This window comes from Mustelus asterias, chromosome 1 (assembly GCF_964213995.1).
Source record: "Mustelus asterias chromosome 1, sMusAst1.hap1.1, whole genome shotgun sequence".
Classification (NCBI taxonomy): domain Eukaryota; kingdom Metazoa; phylum Chordata; class Chondrichthyes; order Carcharhiniformes; family Triakidae; genus Mustelus; species Mustelus asterias.
The window spans coordinates 148,980,032-149,000,640 of record NC_135801.1 but is presented as its reverse complement, the minus strand read 5'-3'; the positions used below and the strand labels follow the sequence as shown (position 1 = coordinate 149,000,640).

At 45.1% G+C, this 20,609-nt stretch overlaps 1 protein-coding gene across 4 annotated transcripts in view; it reads left to right on the top strand.

Moving 5' to 3' along the window:
* amacr (alpha-methylacyl-CoA racemase) overlaps positions 1-20,609 on the top strand; it is a 74,041-nt gene that overhangs the window by 10,719 nt on the left and 42,713 nt on the right. The window contains exons 1-2 of one of the 4 annotated variants that reach the window (XM_078220399.1): positions 7,948-8,072; positions 14,461-14,714. In XM_078220399.1, coding sequence (XP_078076525.1) covers positions 14,471-14,714 — 244 coding nt within the window. In that variant the 5' untranslated portion in view covers positions 7,948-8,072; positions 14,461-14,470. Of the gene's footprint in view, positions 1-7,947; positions 8,073-8,252; positions 8,699-8,884; positions 8,980-14,460; positions 14,715-20,609 lie in introns of those variants that run through there. The other 3 variants (XM_078220390.1, XM_078220408.1, XM_078220381.1) reach the window with 3 other exon arrangements.

Below are 20,609 nucleotides of genomic sequence, written 5' to 3'. Positions count from 1 at the left end.
GTTTTTTGATTCCATTTAAGATTTCCTCTTTTTTCATGTCTATTTATTCAATATTAGGGTTGGCATGGTGGCACAGTGGTTAGCACTGCTGCCTCACAGCGCCAGGCGCCCGGGTTCAATTCCCAGTTTGGGTCACTGTCTGTGCAGAGTCTGCACGCTCTCCCCGTGTCTGCGTGGGTTTCCTCCAGGTGCTCCAGTTTCCTCCACAGTCTAAAAGACGTGCTGGATATGTGCATTGGCCCGAACAGACACCAGAGTATGGCGACTAGGGGATTTTCACAGTAACTTTATTGCATTGTTAATGTAAGCTTACTTGTGACACTAATAATTAAACTAAAATATTATTACTGAGTCAGTGAAATTACAGGACATGGCAAAATGGGTGGTCAACTGTTCTATCTAGTGAGAGACATGCACCTTATTTTCACCAGTCAGTTTCATCAAGGGGCATAATCACTGCAGCTGGCACATCTTGCTTGGGTTGTGCTGAGGGAACTTTGAAGTCCTGACTTAGAGTAACATTTCAGCTTCCTACTTAGATCTGGTGATTATCTCAAACCAATTATTATGCACAATTTATCTTCAGTCCTCTCAGTCATAGGATCAGTTAAAATAGCAGAATGGCGGTGCATAGATATCAGCGAGGTTACATTATTGATAAGATTATCATAAAATGGATTTAAAGAAGTTGTAAAATATGTTTCGCTGGAAGATGAAATGAGGTTATAAGCAAAGGTAAAACTGAGCAGTTTTCAACCACAAAAACTGTTCAGGCTGTGAGATATATAGTATTAGGGTTGTAAAATAAATAATTGAATTGTAAAAGTACTGTAATGAGATGGCAAATCATTGAAATTGGGAACAGTAAAGTTTTAAATTTGATAAAAGTGCTTTGGGACAAAGTAATTGATAATATATGTCAATTGACCTAAAAGAGGCCAACACAATGTAAACAAATGGTTAGGAAATCAGGTATAGCGTGAGCCTAATGCCGCCAGCTTTTACTATTCAAAGTGAATATTGGCCTTGTGTCAAGAAGACTGGAAGACAATGGTGCAGAAGGGAGGTATAATGCAAGAAGGAGGGCTTCAGGTTCACCGACATGGTGACTAATTCTGGGGCAGGAAGCACCTAGTGAAAGGGAAGAGTTAAATCTCAGCAGGATTTTATACACAGACATCTAGTGTAAGTAGTCATAGATAATATAACTGATTAGATGGACAGCAACATTAAATGACTTGGAAGGAAGAGTGGAACTGCATTCATTTACAACATTAATCAGCTGAGAATTAGGATAAAATCTACATTTTCATATTATTAGTAAGTGACAGGCAGTGTACCTTGGGGATAGCAGTAGGATACAAGATTCTCTATCTATGTATGCATGGTCCAGATTTAGAAGTTAAAAAGTATATTAAGCATGTGATATGAGATTTAATTTGTGAATGCTGTAGTCAATGTGAAGAAAGAAATAGAAAATTCCCAAAAGACATTAGCAGGTTGGACTGGGGGTCATTTAGCTCACTTGGCTGGATGGCTAGTTTGTGGTTCAGAATAATAGCAACAGTGCAGGTTCAATTCCTAGCTGAGGTAGGTTGTTCCAGATGAGGTGGACCTGGGACCTGTCTCCTTGCCCTGATGTGAAGGTGGAAACCACCATTGACAACAACTGCCAAGATAATGGCTCAGGATGAAGCATCAGCAGATAATGGGCCGAAGACCTGTCTTTGGCAGAGCACAATGAATGAATAATTAACAGATTCAGATGGAACAATGTCAAATGGGGTTCAACTTATTGTTCGGCAGTAAGCGGCAGCATGTTGGCACTTGTGGTTAGCACTGCTACCTCACAGCGCCAGGGACCCGGGTTCAATTCCAGGTCGGGTGACTACCTTGTGTGGAATTTGCATGTTCTCCCTGTGTCCGTGTGGGATTTCTCTGGGTGGGGTTACAGGGATAGGGTCCAGGTGGGATTGCCGCCGGTGCAGACTCGATGGGCCGAATGGCCTCCTCCTGCACTGTAGGGATTCTATGATACTCTTTGATATTATAATGGCAAGTAGGAGTATAGCTCAAATGGAAATCATTATGGATAAACTGAATGCTTTTCAGGTAAGTAAGCTATTTAAAGAAGCCTAGTACGTTCAAAAATTGACCAATGGGCTGCTAAACTCCATGAGATACAAAATATAAGATAGGTAAAGTTATATTTGAAGCTTGATTAAATGCAGCCAAATTTACAAAAGATTATACAATCAGCTGTCAGTATCTGAAAGAGAGAATCAGCCACCAATGGGATCAAAGGTTGCAGGGAAAGGTGGGAGAATGGGGTTGAGAAACTTCTCGGCCATGATTGAAAGGCCTAATTCTGCTCCGATATCTTGCGTCTTGTGGCATCTGCCTTTTAAAATTAATTCTGTCGAAGATTCCCAAAGAATCATCGAATGGTTACAGTACGTAAGAAGGCTGTTCAGCCCATCCTGTCTGTGCCAGTTCTCTGCAAGAACAATTCACCTAGAGCCACTCTCCGGCCTTTTCACCATAGCTCTGCCATATTGTTTCACAGGCCCAATTCCTCTTTGAAAGCCATGATTGAATCTGCCTCAACCATGCTCTTGGGCAGTGCATTCCAGATTCTAAACACTTCAGCGGGGTGATAAACATTATTCCACATTTTTCATTTTTGCCATTGAAGATACCAAAAGGGTATCTTCACGTTCTCAAATCTTCAACCAATTGGAACAGTTTCTCTCTATCTGTTTTGTCTGGACCCCTCATGATGCTGAACACTTGTATCAAATCTCCTCTCGAACTTTTCTTCTCCATTGAGAACAACCCCAGCTTCTGATCTGTCTCTGTAACTGAAGTCCCTCATCCCTGAAACCATTCTCATAATTCTTTTATGCACCCTTACTAATGTCTTCATATCCGTTTTAAAGAATTGGATCCAATACTCCAATTGCGGCTAAACTAGTTATATATTTATTGATTGCTTTAAGAGCCAGTCACATGATTTGTTTGTGATGTCATTGGGATGTTTCACGGGCTCCTGTTCAGTTTCATTTTCTACTCTGTACAGGCAACAACTCCCGCAATAAATCTGTTGTTATTTAATCTATGGATTCCATTTTATCATTTTGATTCTAAGTGCTGGGCGGACTTGAAACTTTTCCGATTTTTAGGCCTGTTCTGTGGTGCGCCATACGCAGTCTGCCTGCAAAAATATCAGCAAGTCCGAGTCATGCTGCACAATCCTGTGGGCGGGGCTTAATGCACCCAAAATCCTGCCACATCCCTCCTGTGCCGGATAATGCCTCCCACTGGCCCCCGCTGACATTGCCCCACCCCCACAATATTACTGACCCCCTTATCCCCCCCCACCCCCCACCCCCCCCCCCGATTTCAGGCAGAGTGGCAGCGGGCCTCCCCTTCTCCCGCACCGATCTCAGGCAGAGTGATCCACCCTCCCCCTGCCCCTCCACTGATCTCAGGCAGAGTGATCCACCCTTCCCCTCCACCGAGCTCAAGTAGAGTGGCAGCGGATCCCCCTTACGCCCCCCCTGTTCTCAGGCAGAGTGAATCTCCCCCCACCCCCTCCTGGACAAGGCCCCCATCTCCTCCTGACTCTAATGGCTGTATGACACCTCCCTCTCTCTACCCTTCCCCAGTCATTGAGGCACTGTTTCCCCACTCCCCACCAGCACACCTGCAAGTGCTCACTTGCCTTCCCCTCAATGCTAACAAGCAAACTTTATGTAACTTGCTGGAATGCTCTGCCAAACTGCCTGCAGCTGATCTGCCCCAATGAGGGGCAGCTCCATTAAAAAAAACCCAAGGATGGTCAGGCAGGCAGTGCAGGAAAAAATGACCACACGATTTACTGAGGGCGACCTGGGAAGGCTGCTGGATGCAGCAGAGGACAGGCGGGACACCCTCTTCCCCTCCAGCAGGGCACTGACGGCCACACTGGACAGAGCCAGGGAATGCAGCAGAGGCCGACGACCACACTGGATTGACTGCGAGGCTGTTGGGAGGAGTCCCAAAGCTTTCAGACGGGCCAGCCATTGCCTGCCTTGCATGGTTCCCAGGTCAATGCTGCAAGGGTGGACTCTGCAGTGGAAAGTCAGGGGAAGGGAATCCTCACCATGAGTGGCAGGATCCAAGCAATGGCCAAGTCACAGCAGGCCCCAGCTGAGGGACTAAACAGGAATCTCGAGGTTCTGCAGCCCATGGCTGAGAGGCTCGAGAGCTTGCAGGAGACCCAGCCGGACAATGCTGAGACACAGCAGGCTACAGCAGCAGCCCTTGAGAATGTGGCCCAGTCACAGAGGGTCATGGCTGAGGGGCTGCAGAGCGTGGCCCAGTCTCAGAGGGCACTTTTTTAAAGTTAAAGTTTATTTATTAATCACAAGTAAGCTTACATTAACACTGCAATGTAGTTACTGTGAAAATCCCCTCATCGCCACATTCCGGCGCCCGTTCCAATACACTGAGGGAGAATTTAGAACTTGCTGCGGCCATTGACAGGTGGCCCCCGACTCAGATGGCCATTGCAGTGGGCTCGACCAACATGAGTAGTACGCAGATGGTCTTCCAGGACTGACGGGGCCAGAGGGTGCCGGAGCTCCTGGTTCTCACTTCAGAAGCACTGCCATCTCATGGAGTGAACCAAGGACCCACAGGAACCCCAAGGGAGGAGGAAGGGCTCAAGCCCATTCCGGGTGCCATCCAGCCAGGAGGCTGTGGCTGTGGCTAAGGCTACACCTTCTGACTTCCCCCTTCCTAACACCAGGACATCTCGGGGGCAGCTGGATGAAGAGGATGTAATGAAAACATCCCAGACACCTGGAAGTTGGCCAGGACCCTCATGGTCCAGGGCCTCCAGAGAATGCCCGCCATGCGCATCAGAGGCAACGGGGCGAGGTAGGTAGCTGGGCCCCTCCACCTCCGATGTACATTCTGGGGAGACACTGAGATGTAACGGTAGGCCACATAAGGTTAGAAAGTAGTAGTTGCACGAAGATGGCATGGGCGAAGAGCTACATTGTTAGATAGATCCTTAAGCAGCTTAACGTTTTCTGTTTACACATTTTTATGTTAGGACTTATTATTTAAACACCTTTATTGTAATCATTAAATGTTTTTTCACCAGCGACCTGTGACTAATTTGTCTCGAATAGGAATCCTCTTCCATTGACGATTGCTGGAGATGCTTCATGTTGATGTCAGTTGGGCAGGCCACTCAATGCTGTGTCACTGAGAAAATGAAGCCATTGGCTCCCCAGAACCCACAAGCCATTCCCTCCCCTACCCCACCCGCCCCAGGGCCCTGTATGGGGGTTTCAGATCCCTTACTCTGCCAGCACGCATGTGGAGCTCAGGTAGGAGTCAGACTAATTTGCACTAGGGCATCATCATAATGGAGCTTAGGGAGCTGTCATCACCCTGCCTGCCTGCCAAAGAAACTCGCTAACACAGCGTACCCAAGCCCACCACTCTGGTGTGACAATGTTGCAGGAGTTAGAAAGACTTTGGGGCGGGGGGGGGGGGGAAATGGAACCCACTGACATAGGCCCTTAGCAACTGAACTGCCTGTTGATCAGGGCCTCTCTAGCCACCTTCGCATGTCTTATTCGAGCTACCAGCCCTCCAACGCCTTGGTGTGCTCTTCCTCTTCCTCCTCCTCCTCTTCCTCCTCCTGCTGGGCAGCCTCCTCCCCAGCGACACCCAGCTGGTTGGCCTCCATGTCGTCCTCCTCCTCCTCTAATAGGTCACCTCTCTGCTGTGCCAGGTTGTGCAAGGCACGGCACACCACTACAATGCAGGAAGAGATCAGAGGGTTGTATTGTAGGGCCCCGCCAGAGCAGTCCAGGCACCGGAATCACATTTTGAGGAGCCCAATACACCTCTCCACTATCGCACAGATTGCTACATGGACCTCATTGTAGCAGGTGTTCGCCTCAGTCACAGGCCTCTGCATAAGCGTCATCAGCCATGTCCGAAGCGGGTAACCCATATCACTCACGAGCCACCCCCGCAGCCTGGGCTCTTCCTCAAATGCGTTTGGTATGTCAGAGCTCCTGAGAATGAAGCTGTCATGCACACTGCCTGGGTGTCTCACACAGGCGTCCACAGTGTTCATATTGTGGTCCCACACCAGTTGGACATTCAGGGAATGGAATCTCTTTCTGTTGATGAATCTTTGTGGATTTTGTAAGGGGGCCTTGAGGGTGATGTGGGTGCAGTTGATGGCCCCCTGTATTAGGCACCCCGCAATGGCTGCAAACCTAGTAGCCTGGGTTTCCTGATGGACCTGGTCCAGGTTAAATTCGATGTACTGCCCAGCCCGGGCATAAAGGGCTTCCATGACCTGTTTGACAGAGGTGTGCACAGCTGACTGGGAAATGCCACTAACATCTCTACTGGGGGTCTGGAAGGTGCCAGTTGCATAAAAGTTCAGCGCGGCCATCAATTTGACAGCCACTGAGAGTGGGTGTATGTTTCCACCCCCCTCACCCCCCACCAGCCCTGAAGTGCCAGGTCCTGCAACAGGTGGCACATGTGTTGCACCGTCTCCTTACGGAGGCAGAGCCGTCGGCGGCACTCGGTGTCTGACATCTGTTCAAATGACACTCGTGCACAGCACTGCTGGGAAATCCATTCTCTCCTCCTGCCACCTCCCATACCCCTCCCCTCCCGGGTGAATGGCGGCCACCTCCTGCCTCCTGTGGTTGTCTCCCTCTGCTCCTGCCTCCTGTTCCCGCAATTCTTCCTCCTGCTCCTCCTCAGCTCCAGCAGCAACAAAAAGAACAGCAAGATCAATCGGTGGCATCGCAAAAGCCATCTCATCAATCTGAAGGGGGGGGGGGGGTTGGAGTTGGAGAGGAACACGTAGAGGTTAAGGAATGCTGCTTGCTCCTAGCCCAGCAATAGTCACTGTCCATATTGCCCATTCCCCCACCCACATGCTCCCCAGAATCACAGAATCCCCAGTTCCCCACCCACATGCTTCCCAGAGATATAGAGCAACCCCATTCCCCCACCTACATGCTCCCCAGAATCATAGCTCCGTGAAAAGTTCAGAGACTGCAGCAGTGCAATTTGCAAGAGCTTTCTGCACATCCTTCAGCTGGCAGAGTGCTGAGTGCACTAGGACCCAGCAGCATCGACAAGACCCGAGGTCCGTGCTGAGATCTGGGTCCGTGCTGCAAATCGGACATTGAACACCCAGGTGAGCAACCCACCCTCCCCCCACCCCCACACACTCGCAAAGCCCCCATTGACCCGAGAAAGAAAATGGCCGCAACAAAAGGACCCCTGTAAGCAGCAGAGAGCTGTCAAACACTTACCTCCTCACTAACCCCACTGATGGAGCGCCCAAATCGGACTTTTATGGAGCATGTCTGTTTCGTGCCGATTCCGGATGGGCGAACGTGCTGGTAAAGGGGGAAGTGCCGGTAAAGTTGGGCGTGCAGCCCATTAAGTCAATGGCAATGCATGCAAATGCATTTAAATGGACGTCATGACCATTTCGGGCACGGTCCCGATCGCGGCCATTTTTGGACCTTGGTAAAGGGGGAACTGGTGCGGAGGTGGGCGCAGATTGCGCTACTTACCTCACACCTGACTTTATCAAGTTTTCACGTCCGAAAATGGGTGCAACTTTATGGTAAAATCGGGCCCCAATGTGTGTAAACCAGCTCTTTTCCTCAATTCCTAACATTGTTAGGACATTACAAAAATATAATTGGTGACGAATCGGGATTTTGATTCGTTGAGAACATCAAGGAAAGATCCCAAGTAGAAAGACAAAAAGCATTGTGGGTCCTCGCAATTTTTAGAAGGCAAGGGAAAATCAATAATGGGATTGCATATTTTTGTTGCATATTTTTTATACAGGTATCAGTTGCATAACTTTCTCTCCACAGCACCCTCCCCCCCCAACCCCCTCTGGTTGCCAATCTGAATTCCCATACTTCAAAGAGTGAAAGATGAATTGGAATTTCTTGAAGAATTATTGTACAAATCCCTGCACAGCAGAATTTAACTCCCTGGAACAACAGCAAAACCAGGTGGGAGTCAGTGAGGGCCAGAGTCAAAAACAGAGAAGTTGACACTGACCCTAAAACATTGCCTAATACCATTTATGAATACGTTCCAGAGTACTTGGTTCCCCTTACTAATTAACTCTAAATAAATTACCAGAAAGGCGGTGGACTTTAATTCAGTACAAGTTGTTGCCTGTCGTGGACAATCATTAACAAAGAGCTGAGTTTTCCACTCAGCTTCTGATTTAGGGAACAACCTCTGTTGAGTGTAGGACTTCCTGATCACTCAAAATTATTGTGAATACAGACACAGCAAAATTCAATCTCCAAAACCTGAGACAAAATAACTCAAAATGATGGAAAACCTAGTTGGTCAAACAGCATCTCTGCAGGGAACAGATGACGTAAGATTTTGGGTGTCATATTTACTAATATAGAGCCTTAATCTTTCAGTGGATTGAGCTTCAGTCTTTTTTGAAAATATTTTACAATAATCACTGTAGCAGAAAGCTGTGCTACCTAACTAGTCACCAGAGGCTCTATATATAAGCAAAGAGGTTTCAAACTCACATGCAGAAGGTGTGAACAGACCTGAGATTATACTGAGTGAAATGTAGATTGAGTGACAAGTTCGAGATCTGGTACAGGTGGTAAGTTCAGATGGAACTTTTCTTAACTTTCAACATGGATTAAGAGTTAGGCTTCCATTTTTAAACAATGTTAGGTTAATAGCCTAGTTCAACAAGGAACTGCTGGAAGTGGCAGTTATTTGTCAATCAGCAATAGGTGATCACCACTACATCAGAAGTTCTCCGTAGAAGCAGAGCAATTTTAAACCTGCACGCAGAAAGAGGTGCACAGACACGAGACCATGCTAAATGATATGTATGTTGGATGAGAAGTTGAGTGAAGAGCTGGGAATTTGGTTCAGGTAATCCATCTTATGCCTTTTTGTTTATCAGCCTCCAGTAATTGCTGAGTTTTTCTTTCCTTGTCTCTAAGTTAGGAAAATGCAAATTTCTACTATATTATTTTAACAGCGTAAATTATAACAAATTTACAAAATAAATAAATGAACTTGGTATGTACTGATAAGGTTTCTTTAGTAGTAGCAAGGTAAATTAAAGGAATGGCAGGGCTACTCCAACACTGAGAATGCATGTCCTGTGCAATGTGGGAACCCAAGATACTTTTCATATCCTGGGTAATCATTGGTGCAGGAAATGTTACCAGTTGTAGCAGCTTGATCTCTGGGTTTCAGAACTTGAGCAGCAGCTGGCATCACTGTGGTGTATCTGTGAGGTTAAGAGCTACATGGATAGCATGTTTATAGATGTGGTCACTCTTTAGATTAAAAGTATGCAAATGAGAGAAGCATTGGGTGACCACCGGATGTCCACTGAGTGCATCCCATTCTCCAACCAATATTCAATTCTGAATACTGATGAGAATGATAGTTCATTTGGGAGTGTAGCCAGAGGAAATCAATGGCACCAGGATGGCTCAGCTGTACAAGGGGTACAAGGAAAGCCATAGTAATAGGTGATTCAGTCATTAGAGAAATACACAGGTATTTCTGCAGCAGCAAATGTGACTCCAGGATGGTATGTTGTCTCCTTTGTGCCAAGGTCAAGGATCTCACTAAACGGCTGCAGAGCATCCCGAGGAGGGAGGGTGAATAGCCAGCAGTTGTGGTCCATGCCAGTACCAACAATATGAGTAAAAAGAGAACTGTGATCCTGCAGGCAGGATTTGGGGAAAATTAGCAAGCAAAACCTCAAAAGTAGTATTCTCCAGATTACTCCGATGGCCATTTGCAAGTGAGTACAGGAGTAAGAGGATAAGACATGAATGTGTGGCTGGAAAGTTGGTGCAGAAGGGAGGGTTTTAGATACTTGGAACATTGAGACCAGCTCAGGGGAAGATGAGACCTGTACAGGCTGCACAAGTCCACAACACACGACAGCGCAGAGTCGCTGAGCAGAAACTGATAGCCAAGTTCCGCACACATGAGGACGGCCTAAACCGGGATGTTGGATTTATGTCACATTATCAGTAACCCCCACAGCTTGCCCCTGGTCTTGCATAATCTGTGTGTTTGAGTAATCTCACCAGCTGTTCTGTCTGGAGACAATACACATCTCTTTAACCTGTGTTTAATGTTCCCTCCAACCACATTATCTGTACCTTTTAAGACCTGGCTGGCTGTAGAGATTTGCATTCTAATTAGTATTCTGTAACTTGATTTCTGTGTCTGTGCACTGTTGGAGAACAGAGACCACTCCATCTGACGAAGGAGCAGCAAGCTCCGAAAGCTTATGTTATTTGCTACCAAATAAACCTGTTGGACTTTAACCTGGTGTTGTGAGACTTCTTATTAAGTTGCACCTGAACAGAGGTGGGACTGAGTTCCTTGTGGGACACTTTGCTAGTTTTGATGGGAAGAGTTTCTTGTTTGGCAGGGAGATGGATACCCAAGAATAGATTCAAGGGCAAAATCAAAAGTGAAAATTGAAGGCAGAGAAGTGCAGCTATGAGGAAAAATGGGATAGACTCAAGTGGATAGAGCTGTGAAGAAGGCCTATAGTGTGTTAGCTTTTATTAACAGGGGGTTGGAGTTTAAGAGCCGTGGGGTTATGCTGCAACTATACAGGACCTTGGTGAGACCACATTTGGAATATTGTGTGCAGTTCTGGTCACCTCACTATAAGAAGGATGTGGAAGCGCTGGAAAGAGTGCAGAGGAGATTTACCAGGATGCTGCCTGGTTTGGAGGGTAGGTCTTATGAGGAAAGGTTGTGGGAGCTAGGGCTGTTCTCTCTGGAGCGGAGGAGGCTGAGGGGAGACTTAATAGAGGTTTATAAAATGATGAAGGGGATAGATAGAGTGAACGTTCAAAGACTATTTCCTCGGGTGGATGGAGCTATTACAAGGGGGCATAACTATAGGGTTCGTGGTGGGAGATACAGGACGGATATCAGAGGTAGGTTCTTTACGCAGAGAGTGGTTGGGGTGTGGAATGGAGTGATAGTGATAGTGGAGTCAGACACTTTAGGAACATTTAAGCGGTTATTGGATAGGCAGATGGAGCACACCAGGATGATAGGGAGTGGGATAGCTTGATCTTGGTTTCAGATAAAGCTCGGCACAACATCATGGGCCGAAGGGCCTGTTCTGTGCTGTACTGTTCTATGTCTATGACTGGTGTTGTTAAGCTTGGCTAGGGCAGCATGGTGCCAAAGTGGTTGGCACTGCTGCCTCACAACACCAGGGACCCGGGTTTGATTCCCAGCTTGGGTCACTGTGTGGAATCTGCACATTCTCCCCATTCTTTGTGGGTTTCCTCCCACAGTCCAAAAGGTGTGCTAGTTGGGTGCATCGGCCATGTTAAATTCTCCCTCAGTGTTCCCGAACAGGTGCTGGAGTGTGGCAACTAGGGAATTTTCACAGTAACTTCATTGCACTGTTAATGTGAGCCTACTTGTGACACTAATAAATAAACTTTAAAACTGTTCTCCTTGGAACAGAGGAGGCTGAAGGGAGATTTGATTGAGATGTATAAAACTGTTTGGGTTTTGATTTGAGTAGAGGGGGAAGGCTTATTCACATTAGCAGAGGTCAGTGATTAGGGGGCATAGGTTTAAAGTAATTCGAGAGGTGTGAGGATGCATTTTTTTTACCAAAAGGGTAGTTGAGATCAGGAACTCATTATCTGAAAGTGTACAAGAGGCAGAAACCCTCAACTCATTTTAAAGGTGTCTGAATGTGCACCTGAAGTGCTGTAACCGGCAGGGCTATGGACTAATGCTGAAAAGTGGAATTTAGCTCATTTGTCAGCTGGTGCAGACACAACGGGTCAAGTGGCCTCTTTCTGTGCCATTAACTTTCTATGATTGTTTGAGTGCATGATTTTTGGTACTCCCTAATTTGTGGTATCAGACTTTTGCCTACTTAGACATTTACCATACATTTATACAAATAAAATAGTTAAGACATTCATTATTGGTTGTTCATTGTTTAAAAATAAAGGATGAAAAATACAAAACCACAGCTGCTAAAATTCTGAGGCAAAACAATGCTGGTAACATTCAACAAGTATTGTTAATGAGGCCTCAATGTTTACCCTCTCCTGCCTGCTTTTGGGGAGGGTGTTAAAGATTAAACCTTGGACAGCCTATTCCCCCGGTTGGTAGCAGTTTAGATGGCATGTGTCCTGGCTTGGAGAGCCTGGGCATTGCATTATTATATTTAAATTGGGCCATTCAGCCATCAAATCTACATCGACCTTCCACAAAAGCATCTTACTCAGGTGCACCCCTCACCCTCTTCCCGTAACTGTGCATTTATCATGGCCAATCCACCTAACCTGCACATTTTTGGACTGTGGGAGGAAATGAGAGCACCCAGAGGAATCCCACAGGGAGAATGTGCAATCTCCACACAGTCAGTCAACCAAGGCCAGAATTAAATATGGGTTGCTGGCGCTATGAGACAGCAGTGCTAACCATTGTAAGCCACCATGTCGCCCACATTAACAATTTTGCAGCTTCCAGCTAGATGTTCCAGGGCTTGGGACATACAGCAATGAAACTGAAAAAACTGCCAGTTTCAGGTGGCTGCTTTTATTTTTTTTATTCATTCATGAAATGTGGGCATCGCTATCTGAGCCAGCATTTATTGCCCATCCTAAACATCCTTGAGCTTGCATGGCCATTTAAGAGAGCATTTAAGTGACATTGCTGTGGATCTTGTGTCATATGTAGGTCACACCAAGTAAGAATGGTCCCCTAAAGGGCATCAGTGAACGAGATGAGTTTTTACGATTATTATCTTAATGGTCATCATTAGACTTTTAATGCCAGATTTTTATTGAATTCAAGTTTCATTATCTGCCATTGTGGGATTCAAAGCTTGGTCCCCAGAGCATTACCCTGGGACAAGTGACATTACCACTATGCCACTGTCTCCTCCAGGGCACTCCTTGTCTTATACCCCAGTCCCCTCAAGGAAGCCTGCAAGCTTTTAGTTGCCAGCCAGAAAATGGAAGAAGAACATTTACCATGAGGCATAGATCTTTCTGTGTGATTTGGACAAGTTGAGTGAGTGGGCAAATGATTGGCAAATGCAGTATAATTTAGATAAATGTGAGGCTATCCACTTTGGTCGCAAAATCGAGAAGGCAAATAGGAGAAGAGCATGTGCAACGAGACCTGGGTGTCCTCGTACGCCAGTCACTGAAGGTAAGCACGTCGGTGCAGCAGGCAGTAAAAAAGGCAAATGGTATGTTGGCCTTCATAGGGGGAGGATTTGAAGACAGGAGCAGGGATGTCTTGCTGCAGTTATACAAGGCCTTGGTGAGGCCACATCTGGAATATTGTATGCAGTTTAAGCCTCCTTATCTGAGGAAGGATGTTCTTATTCTAGAGGGAGTGCAGAGAAAGTTTACCAGACTGATTCCTGGATGGCAGGACTGACGTATGAAGAAAGATTGTGTTGGTTCGGATTGCATCTGCTGGAGTTCAGAAGAATGACGGGGGAGCGGGGGAGGATCTCATCTAAAATTTTAACAGGACTAGACCCAAGGGAGATGGAACAAAGATGTTCCTGATGGTTGGGGTCTGCAGAGATCACAGTCCGACGATAGTGTAGATGGTTTAGGACAGAGATGTGGAAGATTTTCTTCACCCAGAGAGTCGTCAGCCTATAGAATTCACTACCACAAAAAGTAATTTGACCCAAAATATTGAATATTTTAAAGAAACAGTTAGATATACCACTTGAGGCGAGAGCGTTAAAGGATATGTGGATCAGGCTATTGAGTTGGCGGGATCAGCTATTGAGTTGGAATATCAACCATGATCATAATCATAGAATCCCTACAGTGCAGAAGGAGGCCTTCCGCCCATCGAGCCTGCATCAACAAGAATCCCACTCTGTAACCCCACATATTTCTCCTACTAGTCCCCCTGACACTAAGGGGCAATTGAGCGTGGCCAGTCAACTTAACCCACGCATCTAATGAATGGCTGAGCAGGCTGAACTGGCCGAATAGCCTCTTCCAGCTCCTATTTTCTGTGTTTCTATGAGGCACTGCCATTAAATTCAACAAGAACTTCTACCTTTCTGACCTTGCCATTTCTCTCCCCGCCCCCCCCTTTAACATCTGCCACCGCCACCCGCCCCCCACCCCCCCACCCCCCCCAACTCCCCATCACCAGGTTATCACGCATCCCTGCACCCTCCCTTTACAGGCATCTGGTAAATATCAAGTTCAAAGGAGCTGCATTTAAGATTCAACAAAGAGTATTGTGGATGCTTTGCCTTTCATACCCCATTTTGTGAGCTATATTTATATAATTGTTTAATTTAATTAAGTATTGTTTAATTAACATAGAACTGTCTTCCTTTTACAGGTGAAACAGAATGGCTTTAGCAGGAATTCGTGTAATTGAGCTAGCTGGTCTGGCACCAGCTCCCTTGTGTGGAATGATTTTGGCTGATTTTGGTGCTAAAGTTGTGCGCATAGATCGAACAGGCACAGCTACAGCTGATGTGTTAGGCCGAGGCAAACGCTCAGTGGCCTTGAATCTGAAGAAACCAGGGGGAGTAGAGGTATTGAAGCAGCTTTGTAATCAATCTGATGTCCTCATTGAACCTTTTCGGAGAGGTAAGATGCAAACAAATTGTAGTGGCGATTCTATAATTTTTATAATAATTTCAAAGTTTTACATTCTGTGGTGCATTCTTAGATCCCAATGTAACTCTATTTATGAATATATACTTTAGCTAAAAAATTCTTAATTTCAAATACAGTCTGAAGTTTGTCTCCATAAATGACATAAAAAGCTGATTAGAAACCAGCACTGGAACCAGGTACAAAGTAAAATATTGCAGTGTCTATCCTCAGCAATGTTTCCAGCATTTGCTATTTTTGACGAGTCCATATATTCACTGAAACATTGTTACTCTGGTGTGATATAAAGGATTTCAATTAACTTTTTAATTACAATTTTTATTTCACTTATTCACAAGTTAGTTTACAACGGAACAGATTTTAGTACATGCACAACACAGCAGAGGAGTCTCAGAGTCTTATGACTGTCAGCACTGTGAATGAACTATAATTTCTGTAATGGTCCTGATTTTCAATTGTCATGCAATTTGTATCATACATTTGATTTTCTTTGTCGATCCTGGGTCAAAGCAGCATTACAATATTTTCTGACATATCAATTGGATAAGAGTTGAGGTGTGGTAGAGCTGTTGGATGCTCTAAAAACCCCAACCCCACCAATTTTGTTTTCTTATGCTTGTTGCCTCTCGTAGAGGTTTCAGGTTCTTGGTAATTCTGGGTCTGCTTGTGAATGATCTTGAGCCATAATGCAACCTGATAGCTCCTCTAGTCTGGGCTTGTTAATTAGCGAGCTGCAGGTTTTGTGCCTTATTTTTCATTGACTGAGCTTGTTCTCTGAATAAAAATCATGATTGATTTTATACCCAAATGCTTTGGTATTAGAATATTTCCTATAATTATCCTTTCATCCTTCCTTTCATCCACACAAATGTAATTATTCAAAAAGAATGCTGCACTATTGGTGTATTGCAGGTGTTACTTAATGTGAAGAAAAATCCATCAAATTTCACTTGAAGGTGATCGAGATTGCTGGCTGGTGCAGCAGCCCATTTCATGTAATTTTATGGTTGACAGCTTTCTGAAAATGTCAGGCAATTGAAATGCCATTTCCTCAGGTTTTGAACGCAGTGAAAAATATCAGTTTCAGAGAACTTCACACACAGCAAGATCCAGGTGAACACATGAAAAGGAAGACGACAAAAGTCCCAAGTCCAGCCCTATGAAATTAAAGTACAACTTTGCCCCTAGAAATTTAGCCAAATAAATATTGTGTCCAATTCAGAAAATAGAGTAAAAGAATTAAAATTCAATGTCCCAAATCAAACAAGGAAATGCTAGAACCTCATTTAATTTTGCCCTCTCCGCGACAAACAGGACAGCAGAAGTGGAGGGTATTGCTTCAATCCTCAAAAGCACCTGGCACCCACTGTGCATGTAACCATTGCCATTTTTGCCACAGCAGATATTGAGGCATTCAAATCTTCCACTGAGGAGAGACAGACATGTTATTAATATATTTACATTGGATTTCCATGGTGCAGTTGTGAACCTGCCATGGAGATGGACTTTGAGAGGGAAGCCATTGAGAGATCGGGGTTTAGGCTTTCCAATGAATATCATTGAATCTCCCAAACAAGTTAGTCTGCCAAGATCTGGGAAGGAGAAAGAGGGCAAAAGTCAAAAATCTCTATGGTTCACCGCACAAGGGTGCAAGTGGGAGCTCGTGTTTGGATTGAAAAAAACAAACTGATGAGGGTTTGAAACAGCCTCGAAACTTGACCTAGTTTGCATTGGAGGGCGATTCTCCAGGAACAAACCTTCAGTATGAAAGATAGTTTGGGTGTTTAAAATTAGCTGTTGGGAAAGGAAGAGAATGGAAGTAAACCCTTGAGAACTTGGGACTGGTTCCAGGAAAATCAAAAAACTACTTAAGGGACAGTGTAAAGTATACCTGTGAAGTGGGTTTTCCAGTTGTGTTGGAAGTAAAAGGGAAAAGTTCAATTTTGTAGTTAAAGTACAAGTTCCCTACAAAAATAGGGTTTAGGCAATAATTTAGTCAGTAATTAGTCTAATTATTATAATAAAAGTCTTAACACTTGAAATATTATCATCCTTTCAGCTACCAACTGGTAGTTCAAATTTATTTGTTTAAAGTCGTTACTCTTTAGAACAGTGATTCCTAACTGGTGTGCCACGGCCCACTGATCTGCTGTGAAGACTCGCCAAGTATGCCACACAAAAAATATTCAAAATGATTAAAAATTCATGTAATCAAATGAAAACTAACCTGTCTCTTCAGGACTGTGGTCAGTATCTCCAAGACCTGATGAAGCTCAGGCCGGGAAACAGCCACATGTGTGCAGTTTAGACTTTTTACATTGGTCAGGCCCATGAATATGACCAACAGGGATTGGAGCTGAAAAGGCCCCATGCATCCACAGAAAAATCTCAGAGGGCACAAAAGTTCTGGGAGAAGCGAGAAAGACAGAGAGGTTAAAAAATAACAGGAGAGAGGACGGGGATAAGATTAGAACGAAGTTCCTAGTAAGGAAGGAAGACAGTGTGTGAAATAGGAGCCAATCAAATTAATAAAAGAAGAAACAGTTTCCAATTAGAGAATGTGCTGCAAGGAGCAAACCTTAAGTGAAATCTGCTTGGGAGAATGCAGGCTGAAAATTGCCTCAAAAAAGTATTTTGTTCGAGGGCAGTTCAGAGAATATAGGAGGTATGCCTCAAAGTATTTTTACAGTATAGAGGCATCATGTGACCTATAAAGGCTTTGGAACCATTGCTCTAGAAGGATCATAGCACACTCGCTCTCTCTGTTTTTTTTCTATTTTAATTACTATTCATCGCTCAGACTCCAGCTGTGATGCAGAGTTCATACCCCTACAAAGGTCATAAGCTACCATTTCTCTTTACAGCATTTTAAAATTTTATTTCTTGAATGATCTATTAAATATATATGCCAGAGTTTCACATATGACCTCCCCCATTTTACTGAGCATTCTGCAGTAAATAATATCAGGTCATAAACCACCCTTAGCCTTAAAGGACAATCATACCACTGTTTACTGTTTACACGGCTCTGTATTGGGACCTCTGCTGCTTGTGATTTATATAAACGATCTGGAAGAAGGTGTAACTGGGGTGATCAGTAAGTTTGCGGACGACACGAAAATGGCTGGACTTGCAGATAATGAGGAACATTGTCAGAGGCTACAGAAGGATATAGATAGGCTGGAAATTTGGGCAAAGAAATGGCAGATGGAATTCAATCCAGATAAATGCGAAGTGATGCATTTTGGTAGAACTAACGTAGGGGGGAGCTATACGATAAATGGCAGAACTATAAAGGGTGTAGATACGCAGAGGGACCTGTGTGTGCAAGTCCACAGATCCTTGAAGGTGACGTCACAGGTGGAGAAGGTAGTGAATAAGGCATATGGTATACTTGCCTTTATAGGACGGGGCATAGAGTATAAAAGTTGGGGTCTGGTGTTGTAGTTGTATAGAATGTTGGTTCGGCCGCATTTGGAATACTGCGCCCAGTTCTGGTCGCCACACTACCAGAAGGACGTGGAGGCTTTAGAGAGAGTGCAGAGGAGTTTGCCAGGATATTGCCTGGTATGGAAGGGCTTAGTTATGAGGAGAGATTGGGTAAACTGGGGTTGTTCTCACTGGAAAGACGGAGGATGAGGGGTGACCTAATAGAGGTGTATAAAATTATGAAAGGCATAGATAGGGTGAACGGTGGGAAGCTTTTTCCCAGGTCGGTGGTGACGTTCACGAGGGTCATAGGTTCAAGGTGAGGGGGGGAGGTTTAACACGGATATCAGAAGGACGTATTTTACACAGAGGGTGGTGGGGGCCTGGAATGCGCTGCCGGGCAAGGTGGTGGAGGCGGACACACTGGGAACGTTTAAGACTTGTCTAGATAGCCACATGAACGGAATGGGAATGGAGGGATACAAAAGAATGGTCTAGTTTGGACCAGGGAGCGGCGCGGGCTTGAAGGGCCGAAGGGTCTGTTCCTGTGCTGTTTTGTTCTTTGTACTTAAGCAATTTTAGTTGCACATTTGTCCTGAAATACAAGGACTATGGTACTATCTTCAGAAATGTAAAACTGATGCAGACATCCGTTTAGCTTTGTAACCATGGCTTTATCCTTGTGTTTGATCATTGGTTTATTTTAATTTTAGGGTGTGCATAGCCATAGAGCTTGTCAGTCGTTTGATGAGATTCTTTAAACTTGCCTTCAAGATTAGTTCATGGACATGCCTTGATAATGAGAATGTTAGTTTGGACTGCACCATAGCTGCAGCCAGGATGTCTGGGTGACCCATCTAATGTTGGGTGACTGCATAGAGGGCACGGCTGTCCACAAGTGGTTTAAACGGGCCCAGTGTCATTGTGGGAAATCAAAGCTGGGTAGATGAGCAGTGAGGTTTACAATCAATTTTGGTGGATGTTTTCTCCTCCCAATGCACTTGCATAGGTCCTTGGTGTGGTGGGGCTAAATATATGGGGTGGTGTGAGGGAAGGCATATTGCTGGTGCGTTGAGGATGTCATTGAATAAGGTAGGATTGATTTGGAGTAGATTTTTTCCAGTAGCTTACCTGTTGCAATTTCCTCCTGTTGTGGAGGGGGTTGTGGGACCTGGTGGCGTGGGGTGGGGAGGCGGGGGGGGGGGGGGGGGGGGGGGGGCTGGTGGTGTGATGGTGTGAGAGACTGCAGTTTGGTGGCAATGTTGGTTAGGACTGGGAGACAGGGGAGGTGAGTTGATCGAAGCCTATTTGTGATGATGCATAATGTTGAGTTGTTCATTGATAGATTTAAGAGGGCAGATTGATACCATACAGTGGGTGCAGTATTCTGCAGTTGAGTATGTAAAGGCAAGAGCAGAGGTCCTTAGGTTCTTGGCTCTGACCCTCCCCATGAAATACCAGCCAGTTACTGAGTAGCTTGTTGTAGATTTAATTTTTTTCTGCAATCTTGATAAGACTGAAAATTTGATTCTTTGGAAATCAGACACAAATTATCAGCACTATTACTTCATCACAGCAAGTGAAAACTAACCATATGTTGATCTAATCTAAAAGTCGTCACCTACGCAAACGTCTGCCCTACGTTGGGACCTGGTGTTGTTTAACTTCTTACTGTGTTTACCCCAGTCCAACGCTGGCATCTCCACATCATGAGATGCGGCACGGTAGCACAGTGGTTAGCATTGCTGCTTCACAGCTCCAGGGTCCCAGGTTCGATTCCCGGCTCGGGTCACTGTCTGTGTGGAGTTTGCACATTCTCCTCGTGTCTGCGTGGGTTTCCTCCGGGTGCTCCGGTTTCCTCCCACAGTCCAAAGATGTGCGGGTTAGGTTGATTGGCCAGGTTAAAAAAAAAAAAAATTGCCCCTTAGAGTCCTGGGATGTGTAGGTTAGAGGGATTAGCGGGTAAATATGTGGGGGTAGGGCCTGGGTGGGATTGTGGTCGGTGCAGACTCGATGGGCTGAATGGCCTCCTTCTGCACTGTATGATTTCTTCTTCTTGATTTCTTCTATGACTACGTTGGGATAACAGGGAAAGAATTTTGATTCCACCTTTTCAGTGTCAGGTAATTAGAAATACAGGTGCATTTAGGCTATTTAAATGCAGTTTGCAAGATTTCAGAATAAATTTCAAGTTTCTTTGGATTGTTTGTCCCATAGTTCAAAGCTGACTTCATAATTGTCTGATTTTTTCATTAAATATAAGTGCTTTAAGGCCAGTGCAGGCACAATAGACTGACTACCTCTTTCTGTGCTGTAAAACTTTGAGACTTTATATATGCAAGGTTTCAACAACAGTTTACAAGGAACTGTTGAGAATGACATTAATCTTGGGTAGGTGGTATTACATACTTAGTCATCACACCCTCAGCTCAAATCTCT